This window comes from Falco naumanni, chromosome 1 (genome assembly GCF_017639655.2).
Source record: "Falco naumanni isolate bFalNau1 chromosome 1, bFalNau1.pat, whole genome shotgun sequence".
NCBI lineage: Eukaryota > Metazoa > Chordata > Aves > Falconiformes > Falconidae > Falco > Falco naumanni.
The window spans coordinates 11,574,349-11,587,520 of NC_054054.1; the positions used below are offsets into that span (position 1 = coordinate 11,574,349).

At 40.9% G+C, this 13,172-nt stretch overlaps 1 protein-coding gene and 1 long non-coding RNA gene across 2 annotated transcripts in view; one reads left to right on the forward strand and one right to left on the reverse strand.

The window, feature by feature from the left end:
* LOC121099056 overlaps positions 1-13,172 on the forward strand; it is a 284,189-nt gene that overhangs the window by 87,408 nt on the left and 183,609 nt on the right. The window lies entirely within an intron of this gene.
* The window catches only part of SLC7A11 (solute carrier family 7 member 11), a 62,009-nt gene continuing 49,678 nt past the window's right edge, over positions 842-13,172 (reverse strand). The window contains exons 10-12 of the mRNA XM_040617604.1: positions 10,146-10,295; positions 8,297-8,474; positions 842-3,231 (exon numbers count right to left, since the gene is read on the reverse strand). Coding sequence (XP_040473538.1) covers positions 3,164-3,231; positions 8,297-8,474; positions 10,146-10,295 — 396 coding nt within the window. The 3' untranslated portion in view covers positions 842-3,163. The remainder of the gene's footprint in view (positions 3,232-8,296; positions 8,475-10,145; positions 10,296-13,172) is intronic.

Consider the following 13,172-nt stretch of genomic DNA (forward strand, 5'->3'; position numbering starts at 1 on the left):
CCGATCGCCCCTCAAAAGGCACGGCAGGCCCCTGGGCTGGAGGGGACAGCAGGGACTGACCTGCAGAACGTGGCACCAAAGAAAGTGTCAGCCACGCTGTGCCCATGCAGAGCTGGGAGCAGGCTTCAGAAATCAAAACATGCCCCTCTGATAAAATTATGCCTTAGGCCACATAGCAGGCTAGATCAGGAGGTGTAAAGATAGGTCAGCATCTTTGGAGGCTTCGGACGCTGAACTGTTTCTCTTAAGAGGCGTTGTACCAAACCTCATCAGTATTTGCTACTCACATAAAATGTTCATTTCTGTTGCCTTTGGTGAAATATCTGCCTGTACCCCAGAAGAGCAGCAAAACCAAATGAGAAAAACAGCAGCACCTGCCTAAAAAAAGAAAGAAATGTTCTCACAGAGACCAGTTGATAAAAAGGTGCAAAGGGCAAGTTAAAAAAATAATAATAAAAAAAATTAAGGATCACTAAAGTTCTCCACAGAGGTAGTCTCATTGGCCTGACCACCTCAGGCCCTAAAAAAAAAAAATTACATATAAATTTTATCCTTTATTCTAGAGTACTTCTTTTATAAGTCTGAAGACAATAATTTTAAAAAAAGGCTTAAAAATAATTTGATGCTTTAAAAAATTTGTGAGGATATGCTTCACATCCAAGTGTAATAGAAGACCTTAATACTGACTTTTATAACACAGTGGAAACCCAATTACGATACTCTGTGTTGTGATTGTGTGCACTAAAGAAAATAAACCTAAAATCAGGATCCCTATGCATTTTCAAAAAAAATAGGTTTTTATTTTGCAGTTAATTATTTTTTCTTCCTAAAATATACAACCTCACAATCAATGAGTGACAGGATTTCCCTTGGGACAAATTAACCTCTTACACGAGATAAACCTAGTAAACTGTGGTCATTGAATCAGACTTCAGAAACATTTCTAAAGTCCATGATGGGAAAATAAAGCACCATTCGGTCATATTTACAGAGCCCATTTATTTCTACAGGTTAACGCTGGCCTACATTTAAGCTTTCAAGTCATGTGGCACAATAGGAGTGAATACGTGGAAGGAATGACACCGAAAACCTGGCATCCACACTATCGATGTTCAGGTGGTTTTGCTTTGGGCTAGCGCTCGTGGGATCCCATGCACTCAGCAACCATCAGCGGATGAGTCCGTTGGGTGTGCTGCTGGAGGGCATCAGGCAGTTTATTTTTATCAGACAGAAATGCAGTTTGCGTGCCCTGAAGATGCCCCATGATGACACAGGCCAAACCCCGGAGAACTAGGATGGCAGCAGATGGCTTCAAAAGCAGGATCCTGACCCAAATGTCAATACTAATTAAACACGTGCACTGCCAACACAAAAATCTCTCTCAAAACATTTGCCTAAAAAAGTTTTGAATAACACTTTAAGTTACTGTAAAGAGAAAACATTTAAAGAAAAAAAAGCGTTTCCAAAGTGTTTTCTGTATATTAAATTACTACTCTTCTACATAATCATTTACTCTCATTTCCCTACTTCTAAGAAATTCCACCATAGAAATACAAGAAAGAAAAACATGTACAAATTCAAGACATTTTACTGTACACCCTTAAAACAGTAGTTGTTCTGAATATATACAATAACATATACAATACACAGTCTCCCTTTACTGTAGTGGTCTGGCTACTAGTTGTGCTTTTCTCCCAATTTAGGAAGCTTAATGTTACTTAGTTCCATAAAAGTTTTCATGAAACATATGACTTGCTGATAGCAAACAGCTCAAAAAGTAGTGCATTCAATATTTAAGCATTATATTCTTATCATAGTGATAACAAACCTTAATCTTAAGGTTGAGTAGTCTTCAACTAACAATATAAAACTGAATTTCTAAGGATTAAAAAAATTTCTTTATCTACAACTATCTTTCAAAAAAAGGGCAAAACTTCAGCTCACATTGGAGCCAAATCTCAGCTCAAACGTCATTCTCAAGATGCATTTCATTTGATTTTATCAGTTTTGCTGGCCTTTCCCCGTTTCTGCCGAGATAAAACTGGGAAGACAACACTGGCATAGCACCGGTTCCTTGGTGTTTCAAAGCACAGTCAATTGATGAGTGTGCTTGAATGAAAAGCCCACAGATTAGGTGCATATCCTACTCAAATCAACGAATCTGTTGTAGCTTTCCTTACACCTTACAAAAAAGCATTGCTTTTATTGCCATGTCATACATATACAGTATTCCCACCAGTGACTATTCTTTGTTTCTCCAACTATTTATTTCACCAACAATAATTTAAAACTTTAAAATCAAGTTTGGCTGACTGAAAACTGCAGGTCCATATGCTTCCAGATAGAAAATACTCATACAGCAACGTAGGCTGCATTCAAATGTTTTGACTCATACGATTACTCATCTGCTGTATTGTCTATACATATGTACACAGAGACACTGGCAAAAACAGTGATCATTTCCAGACTGGTAGAAACTTTAACATGAATGAAATTACTGTCTCCAGGCTAAAATCTTCCTGCCCCACTGGCAGAATGATTAATTCTGGGAAGATAGTCCTATTGGCTAGAGTATAACAACTCTGGAATGAAAAAACCTTGAAAATGCCACCACAAAGGTGTAGAAACCACTGTGCTTCTGCATCAGTCAGTGTGCTGGTGCTCCCAGCAAGCCCGAAGAAGTCGAACCAGGCTGCCAGACGGCGTGACGGGAGGAACATTAGTAAGTGAAACTCAGCAGCTTTATCTCACCCTTTGGTGAGAGTTGGGTTCTTCAGAGACAACAAACAGGATACATTCGTCACCATATACCTGACTATTACTTACACATTGCTTAAGCCTATTTTCAGTGACAATGCAACCAAAATCCTAGTTTGACGAACCTACGGTTTGTTAAAATATGACACTGTAATAAAAGAAATAGTGAAGAGATGAGCACTCTCATCGGATAAGTTCTTGCTTTCTACATATAAACCAACCACATTAAAAAAATGTTGCAACATTCTAAAATTCAGTTCTGGTAACCAACTCGCTCGGTATCCATCTCATCTGTAACTTGCTCCTCCAGTTTGCAGAACGTTGGGTAGGGGGACAGATCTCCCTTCCCTCTTCCTCAGGTTGAAATGAAACACCAAGCCAAAAGCCCAAAAGCCGTATATGAAGATCATGATTTCTGGTCTTCCTCTGATGGGACAACTTCCAAGAGGATTTGCAGTGTTACAGTTACCCTGTCTGCAAAGATAAAAGCATACACATGGGAAATTTTTGTGGGGATGGAGAAGGCAGAAGCAGCCAGGAAAATTGTCTTAGCTGCTCTGCAGCCTACTTACACATACAGTGTACAGTGGTTATATATACCAGGTGCATATATCATTTAAATATCTGATTCAATTTTTTCTTTTTTTAATGTTTTCATTGCCTCTGATCTGAGGCTATGCATATACACTAATAATGGAAGAGTACGGAGGTATAAACTTCTTCACTACAGACTTGCATGCATTTAAAGGCTATCTTAAAGCCTAATCACTCTGCACGAGTGCTTAGTTTTAACAAAGTTGCAAAGTTGAAATAAAAAGAGTGATCAAACAAGTTAATTCAGCTGTGCCAAGATCTGCCTAAGCAAAAAAAGAAAAAATAATGTAAAATGAAGGAAAACAATGATCACAAAGCTTCATAGGTCTAAGAATGTCACACACCCAAAGCAACCTGACGCCGTCTTTTTGTCACTCTGGAATTCTATTTCAGTCTGGTGTTTTTAGCGGTTTTGTTTTGAGGGTGCAGATTCGTAAATGGCAGTTAATTTACATACAGAACAGTAAAATGGCATTCTTTTACCACTCCTTTCATTTGCCATACTTTTTTAGTAACTCATTTTAAACAAGCAGGAGTTGTTGTAAGAGAAAGTTCTGACTGTCCTTGTCTAGCAGGACATGTCAGCATTTACACCAGCGTGAAGTGAGGCGAGTAAAACAGCTCAACTCACAGAAGATATGACCCAAAACCACTTTGTTCCTCTCCTGTGTAAGGCAGACTCTACCATCTTTTGCTCATCTCTCTGGAGGTCACCAGTTCAGTGCAAAGCCAGGTTGCCCTTGGACTATAAACTGATGGGGTCAGAGAGGCTGAGAGTCGACAAAACTGCATTTTCCTCCCATTTCAGTCCTTTACCTGCACTGGGGACTTCAGAGCCGGGCTGAGCATGGCCAGGGTGAATGGCAGGAGGAAAGCCAGCAGCAGGAAGCCTGCAGGGCTTCACCCCTGCCATCCCACCCCTTCCAGGCTTGAGGCTGAGCAAAGGAAGGAAGAGAAAAATGGACTTTCTGTCAAGCTGAGCTATGGTGTAACAGCCCATGGAAAAGGGCACGGCAGCAGAGGGAAATCCTGGGCATCTCGAGAGCTGGCTGTGACTTTGATATCCTGTTTGACAAACTGGGCAGAGCTACCTGCAGCAAGACCTCGTCCTCGCTGTGGCAGGAGGCACCTGCCACAGTTTTGCCCTGTGCTGGGATGGAGCTGTGGAGGAGCAATCAGACAATTATGGAGCACTGTGGTGCTTGCTTGGTTTTTTGATTGCATTAGACTCAGGAAAAGATGGCATAAGGAGTAGTTTCCCCAAAAAAAATTTTCCAATCTGTCTCCAGTCATTATCTCTGTATTGTATGCTTTGAGCAGTGCCTAAGTTACAGGACCAATTTCACATTTGTAACAAGGCAACTTAAAGTACTATGACAGTAAAGACAACTTCCCCCCCAAATTTTAACACTGATTTTCCCGTTCAAGAGCAGAATTCACTGTAAATGCGTCCCAGGGGACAACCTCTATAAGAAACCTAGACCTGGTATCTACATAAGCACCACATAAAGCTTGGGTGAGGGAAGAACGCAGTAATTTACTGCATATGTATAAGACTGGATATGAAATCTGCAACAGCACAGTGCCAAGATGATTTCCTGCGGATCCCAACATCATAAACTCGACAAAGAGAAGGAAACTGAGCATATAACACTATGTCCTGAGTGAGCAAGTGTCATCCTCTGGTTATTGTAAATAACCCTGAAAGAGACATTTTGCTATAATCACAGATCTCTTTTCCAGCATGGGCTCAGGCTGTGAAGAAAGCTGGGTTCATCTTTTAAACTCCTCACTGTTCAACCCACTGTAAATTAACAGGTGTTTGAAATGTGAGTCTAGGGTTGGGTTTTCAACTGAGGAAGTCCAAACAGAAGCATTCTTGTGCTGGTGCTGCATCCTTTTACACACTGATCTGCTTTTGTAGGATTTGCTAGGCTTGACTTCTCTCATTTTCACATTAGTTCTACAAAACGCAAGAAAGCAGAGGTTAAATGAAGCCTGTACTAGCTGAAAATTATTTGTCCCAGCACATCTGGCGCTACAGCAAAATTTCTTTGGAAGAATAGAGAACAAAATGTTATTCTCGCTGCAGAGTACCACCAGACCCTATGAAACCTGCTGACTCTGAAGTTACCTTTTATTCAGTATGGTAATTTGGGAAGGAGAACGGGCAATGTAAATGCCATTAAGGACAGCCAAAACACACAGAACAAAGACATTCAGCCTCTGAGAGGACTTCTTGGGTCATCCATTCGAGGGCTCTGCTACTGTAACCAGCCTGAAACCCCTTGCGTAAATGTACTTATCTTCAGGCTGGGTCTTATCCCACTACTCATTCTGGCAGTTCAACATCCCTCTCTTCTGAGGGAATATTCTGAATATTTAGTCTAATCTTACATGGGGCGGCTCCGTACCCATGTGTTTTTGCACCGTCGCTTCAAGAGCACGTGTTCCACACAGGGTTTGTGAGCAGCTGTCACCTCTCATCTCCAAAGTACATCTGGGTTGTTGAACAAGTCAAGTTCCCCAACAAGGTGACTTGGCGAATGGGTGAAGAGAGCCCACCCCTGCCCCTCCCCCCCCCCCCCCCCCCCCAGCCCACTCGCGCTGAGCGGTGCAGGTGAAGCAGCCTGAGAACAGCCTGGTTAGCAGGGTGCTGCGTTCAGACTAGCAGGCTCTGCCTGCCCCTGTAGTACTAACCAAAATGCTTCGTCGAAGTCTGAGGAGACCGTACCTACCACATTCGCTTTGTCTAGAAAAATCAGTTATATTCTCAGAGAAAGTTACCCAGCTAATCTGCAAAAATCTTCCTCCTAAATGACAATGTCATTTTTTCACTTTGTCCCTTACCTCATGTCTGGAATTAGCCTTTCATGCCTATATACCCCTAATGCATATTGTTTCAAGGTTAGAATATCAAGCTTGCAGCTGCCCAAAGACTTTTCTTTTCTATATCTCACAGAGGTACCTTAAGTGAATTTATCCTCATCCAATGCCTTTGAAAAATGCTCTCAGGCTATACAACGGAGCTCCCGCAACACTCACAAAATAATGCCAGTTTAATGACTCCACACAGGAGGTTTATTGTTTCTTCCGAGTCAAAGAAAAAAAACCCCAATCTTTTAATTTAACAAGTAAATCTCCACTCTGCTCCACCCCAAAACTGTCAGCATCAGTTTTCTGTCATTACTGTTGTTATTCTGAGAATAATAATTGCAAAGCAAACAAGCTGTTTCACCCACTGACGGGCATCTGCTGATTTGCCCCCTGAGCCAGTGCACCATGCCCATCCATAGGTATTACACAGGCACCAAGCTTGCTTTCTGGGGGAAGTTTGTGTTATCTGAAAAGCTAGAAGATTCACCTTCATTGTCACAGCTGGCAGAAAAAAGCGTCACATCTACCCAGTCTACCTTAAAGAGAATATTTTTTCTCTCACCCATGTAATGTAGTTCAACACTGGCATCCTGTGGCCAGAGATTCAAGTAACTGTATTCCAAAACCTCTGAGACTTCACAGAAAATGCCGAAAATCTCCTGAGTTTGATAAGGGAAAATTTCCTAGTCCCTAAATGTCAAGGCTGAGAAATTATAAACAGATGAAAGCCCATCTATTTAGCAGAATGTCCTTTTGCATACAACTGTTTTCATTTTCCCAGGAGCTTTCTACTCATTCCCAGGACATTGCAAGTCGTTTATAACTTTTTGGATATAAAATTAAGCAGACCAGAGTGTGCCAGCCTTAAACTAACATCTTTTTCTGTAAATACTTTCTGCCCTACTGTTATGGACTTCCCAGCATGAATTGAGAGGAAAATTCATAGATCCTACAAGAGATAGGGTATATCTACATAACCTATATTTATATAGAGAAAATACATCAGAAAGGTTACAGTATAATAACATATATATAAACCCCCCATTCTTCTATTGTGAGCTAATCCTTTTAAATCATCCCTTAAGTCTGAAGCACAGAAGACAATATGCATTTTTGATTCAGAACCTATACAAATAAACTAATTTTAGTTAAAATCTTTCATGGGTTGAGTTTTGCTTTTGCAGCAGAAGAGATTTTCTTTCCATTTTGCTTAATAAATTATCCATCATGCATCGAACATTTTGCCTATATTCTTGTTTCATGTTTTGAAAATTACCTCCATTTGGGAAAATTATCATGCTGAGTAACAAAAAAAAAAGAACAATGGGGAGCTGTAATAAATGATACTGACTTCTCTCTAATTGAAATGCTCCAAATGCTTCTCCAAGACATCAGAACTTCCACAGATGCTTTCAAAAATTTTCAGAAATGCTATTGAAATGATTCTCGGTGTATTTCAGGTGTGAAATACTACAGCCAAGTCACACAGAAGTCATTTTCCATGAAGCACGGACACAATTTCCACAGAGGTTTGTCAGGCATGGTATATTTTGCCATCATTTTGTCGGGAGTCACCGCTAAGGACAATATTCCTATGCCAAGCCTGCCTGAGCCTGTCCCATTCCAAATACCGCTCAGTAGTCCACAGACACATGGTCTCAGCAGGAAGCACCAAGCCCATCCTATCATTACAAGTCCGATGTTTAAGTTTCCAAACCAATTCCCCTAGGAGAGTAACACCGTCTCTATTAGCATAGGCCAACAGCCAGCGCAGGGAGATGGGTGATTTAAAAGGAATCAGATGTTTGGAGGGGAGGGAGGGGAGAAGCATCCAGTCATTTAAAGTCAATCACCAGCTGAAGAATAGGTTTGCTGTAAATCTCCTTAGTTAGCGGACATTGATTGTAACCAGCAAAGCAACGCTATAGCATGTGCCGAGCAGAACCTTGCATTGTCATCCCCCGCTCGCAGCAGCTGAGAGGATTGATTGGAAGGATTTCACAATACGGGGAGCCCTGAAGAAATTCCCAGAGTCAGCACAAAGGACAGAAGTCCCACCAGCACTTACCTAGAAGTTTTCTGAACCATTTTGGCTTCTTGTCCCATACAATAAAGAGGTAGTAGGCAGGAACTCCCGTCAGGGTTATCACAAACCCAATCCCGGTATTCACTGGATCAGAGTAAAGTGACAGTGCAACCATGAAGAGGCAGGTGAAGGAAAACAGCGCTGGAATAAAGAGAGGCACCTGAAACATAACCACACAGAGAACCATTACTTTACATTGACCTTGTTATTGAATGACTATGGCATTTAATGTTCCATGAAATGTAAAATGGATAAAACCCAGCAGTACAGGATAGTTCTGGAGAAATATGGGTACCTAGAACATGCACACAAAATGTCAGGGACTGCAGAAACCAATCTAGGCAGAATGCTGTGCAGTGAGTACTATAGAAGTCCTTTAATTATACACTAAAACACTGTGATGGTTTATGTCCTTTAAGACATAAGGGCTGTAAATAAGTTACATCGCAAAAGCCCTTTCCCTAATCCCCCAGCAGATAAGCAAGCAGCTCTAACTGCAGTAAAGATTTCCTCTTTGATAATTACCTATTAGAAAACATTTTAAAACACAACCAGGAGTTCAAGTCACCTTTTAAAACTATTAAGAACATATTGATTTTTTTCCTAAGGTAAAAATCAAAATCTAGCAGGAAGAGAGCAAATTAAACACCAATTTGACTAGTGATAAAGATACTTGATAGCATTATGCAAGTGCAGCTACTGAAAAAGCACTTTCTGACTGTATGACTGATAGCATTATCAATGTCACTGTTGAAAGTACAAAAAATAGCAATATCAAATTAATTCTCTCAATTTCCAAGAACGCTACAATCGCTATGTTAGCACCTCTCTGAAGGAAATGCCTACAGGCATGGCTTGTGAGATGTTCGGTGTAACGGAGAATTGGAGAATTCCCTGGAGATTATTCTCTTCCTTTCATTCCTTGAAGCATTACTGTTCCTCTTTTGTGCACTGTCAAAGCCTTTTTTTTTTAATCAAAGCAAAATAGGTTGTGCTGTTGACCTTCTTACTTAGAGATATACCTACAAGAATGCAACAGCACACATTCTTAGCTTTTCACAAAATAGGCTTCTTGGCGATATATAAATAAGGATAGATTCCTCCAATTTTTTCATGATGGACGTTATCTTTCCAGATACACAATGCGACAACTTATTTTGTAAGATGTTATTTAAAATAAGCAGGAAGAATGGCAGAAACAAGGCCAAAGTCGCTACTGTCCAATGGGCCAGACTATTAGCATTTTCTTCCTGGCTTCACAATAACTGTGTCTGCAAATCCATTGCGAGTCATAAATATCATAATAATGGCACTAACAACTTATTTGCATATCAAATTGGCAATGAAATAAATGTTTAATATTAATGCTTATGCTTGACATGAATGCTGTTGGCAAAATTATTCAGGCTTTTATCAAAGGAGACGTTAGAGGACTGGCTGAAAATCAGGTGGGCACAGGTAACCCCAATATTTGTAGTTCGAACCCTACGTGACTACACGGGACTAGAGGCATTTTCACACAGCTTGCATCACGTTGCCTCAATGCAACAGACTGGCAAAACCCAGCAAACGCCTTTGCTTTGGCACAGCAGCTTCAGCCCCCCCGCCCCCAGGCACCGGGGAATAGGTAAGAATTGTCATTCAGGAGGGAACACAGAACTTGCAGGAAAACGCTCAGAGACCTTTCAGTGCAAAAGGCTATTTTCTATTAACTGTTTTTTCTCAAAAAAGAGGTTGGCTTTCGACAGAAGAAAATGCTGCTTTACTGTCTGACTGTACAATGGATAAGAGGGAGAAGGATTCACGTAAAACAGTAGAGAGCGGAGGTTACCTTGAACGGACGAGGCATATCAGGACGTTTATATCTGAGATAAATCAACCCAGCAACTACTAGTCCAATAAAAAGCCACCTGGCAAAACTGAGGAAATTCAGGAGGCTGTAGAGATCCCCGTTGAATAACATTATCATTGTGAGAGGATGCTGCAAAAGAAATACAGAGCAAAAAAAGGGTTTAGTGGCTTGATCTATTATTTTACAGCAGCGATGTCAAATTTTTCCACAGGGAGAAGCAGCACAGCCTTTTGCAGACACCCGAGAGCCACAGACTTCGGGACTGCCTTTGTCATGCAATCAGGTGTGTGATCAATACCTAGCTGTCCCCTGAGATCACGTTTGATCAATATACATCTGTCCCCAGTAGCCACATGCGATAATATATATCTGTCCCCTGTGACGCAGGCAAACACGCGGGCACACAGCCCACTGCATCACCAAACTGCTCGAGCATTGTGGGCACCGTTCTCACAGGACCTGACAAATATATTGGCCCACGGGGGTTTTCCTCACTCATCACTGATGCAAATGGTAAGAGCAGTTAAATTTTGGTCACATCTAATCATACGAAAGCGGAGGTTGCTAGGTGTCTTGTGGAAAGAAGAAGTCTTACAGTCCTCCCGGCTGCAGCAAGGGGACTCGGTGAAGAGGGCATGGAAAGGGGTAGCGGCACACCACGGGATGCCAGCTGGGCACACTGGGGTGCCGCCAGCTTGTCTTTGCAGCATGCCTTTCAGGTTTGCAGGGTGTAGACTTATTGCACATCGGAAATGCAAACATTTCAAAGCAGAGAGAAGCATTTAGCTGTCACTCAGGCAGCTACTGAAGAGCAAGGAGAGGGGACGCCAGAATAAATACATTTCCGCATTAAAAAGCTGTTCTGAGGTACAAGGTTTCTGTGAGGCAGGCAAAAGCTTATGTACAAACGAGAGCGTTGTGCCTTGGGTTAGATGATTAGTGTAGACTGAAGGGTAATGCCTGGACAAAAGCAGAATATTTGTAGCTTGGATCAACTCCGCAGGGTAGTCTGCACTTCCCATGTGAGACACCCTACGCCCACAATGACACAGTCCTTGCATTTGGGAATGAAGGAATGAATCAAATGCATTATAGCCTTTGCTGTTCAGCAAGAGGGAAGATCCTGGCAGCGATGGCCTCTCTAGGTTTACAACAAAGCAACAGGTGAAATCAACTGCAGATGCAGTAAAACACTGGGCTAAATCTTTACATAAGGAAAACTAACTTGTATGAGTTATTTAGATTCACAGCCTCTCTCTCCTTTTTTTTTTCCTTTTTTTTCTTTTTTTTTTTTTTTTGTTTTGTTTTGTTGTTTGGTTTTTTTTTCCTCTTTTGAGCAGTGAAGACAGCATGGATTTGAACCAGAAGGATCAGTATTTCAAATGTGGGTCTCTGGCTTCCAACCTCCAATGACTTACAAAGTGGTTCTTCCCACACAGATGTTAAGCAAACTCCTTCTCTGTAAAGGTCAAAGGAAATTTTTTTTTGCCACTGAATTATATTTTGAGCAAGATCTCTTCTATATAGACTCAGCCCCTAAAAGTTTAAAATCCCAGTTATAAGCATGACTATGCAAGAATGGGCCATGGACAGTGAAGGAGAACTATCAAGAGAAAAAAAAAAGTAGGGTTACAATCAGATTGCATGATTTCTTGGACTTCCTACACACACATCTATGAAATGCCAAGTTATAAATACATAAAGAGATTTCTTAAATCCTAAAAATATGTTTTTATTTAACAGGCCTCAAACACTGAACATGCTCATTTTTGCAGTTGATCCTCAAGAGCTCTTTCCTTTTTTACAGTGTGCAGACTTTGGCGGGAGAAATAAAATAGGAAAATGTTAAAATGCAGGCTATTGATGCAGAATATATCCTGCAACTACTCCATTTCAAATAAGGCAAAAAAAAAATTACAATCTCTGAAGGAAAGCCATCTTCATATGAGAATCTGACTTTTTCAAAGGAAATCAATGTACTGGTGTAACAGGACCAGATGCAATAGCAGAAAACGTCTTTCAGAAAAAATATAATATGTTAATACATTTTGTGCATTTCAGTCCGCAGAAAACCATCAATGCAGTTTACCCAGAAGGTATGAGTACTACACCTGAAGAAATAAAATGCAAAGTAAATGCTTATGTAAAATGAATTCCATTAACTTTTTACTATAAACACATTGCCTAATTTTCAAAATTTGGAAGGCTAAAAATTCAACATTGCAGCTGGCACTTCAGAAGCAAGCTTATAGGCATCTATGGCAAAAAAAACCCTGATTTAAATTCCAGTACAAGCATTCGTTTTTACTAGCGCAGACTCACAGATGCACATGTGTCCTCTGCTGTGGCTAGAACCCCCCACAAATGCAGAGGTCTGTCAAGGTACATAATAGTCATCGGTGCCGAAAGATGGGCTGAACACCCATGAATGATATGAAGACTGCAAGTGAAGTGAAAATCTTCCTGGCACTATGCAAACCGAGGTTTGAGGTCACTATTTTGACATTTTGTCCTAACATCTTACCATGCAAATTAGCCTGCAATGGAAACACATGGCCAACATTTAGCTCTGCTGCTACTTTAAAAGGCAGTAATAGGATTTCCACTATAATACTGGTGGTTTTCCTTAGACAATTCACAGGCTATTGCCCAGGCACACGTTCTCTCATTTTTTAATCACCACTACACTGCACTGCCGAGGGTTCCCCTTCCATTATCTTAGTGTATAATTGTTTGCATTTTTCACTATAAGGTGGTATAATGAGCCTTTAGGGTGCTCCCAGATGCTGGTGTTTAGCTGCACTTTCAGTTAAATGAATCCCTTTTTTTGCTTGTTTGTTTAACTGGAATTTGTTTCTCTGAAAGGGAACTAGCTCATCGCTAGCAGGTCCTTAGAAATAAAGGGCAATAAGACATGAATTAGGTTGCAACAATAGGCAGTCAAGTGCTACCAACAAGATAGCAAGGAGATGATAGAATAAGAACAACTCCCAAATCTCATTCCTC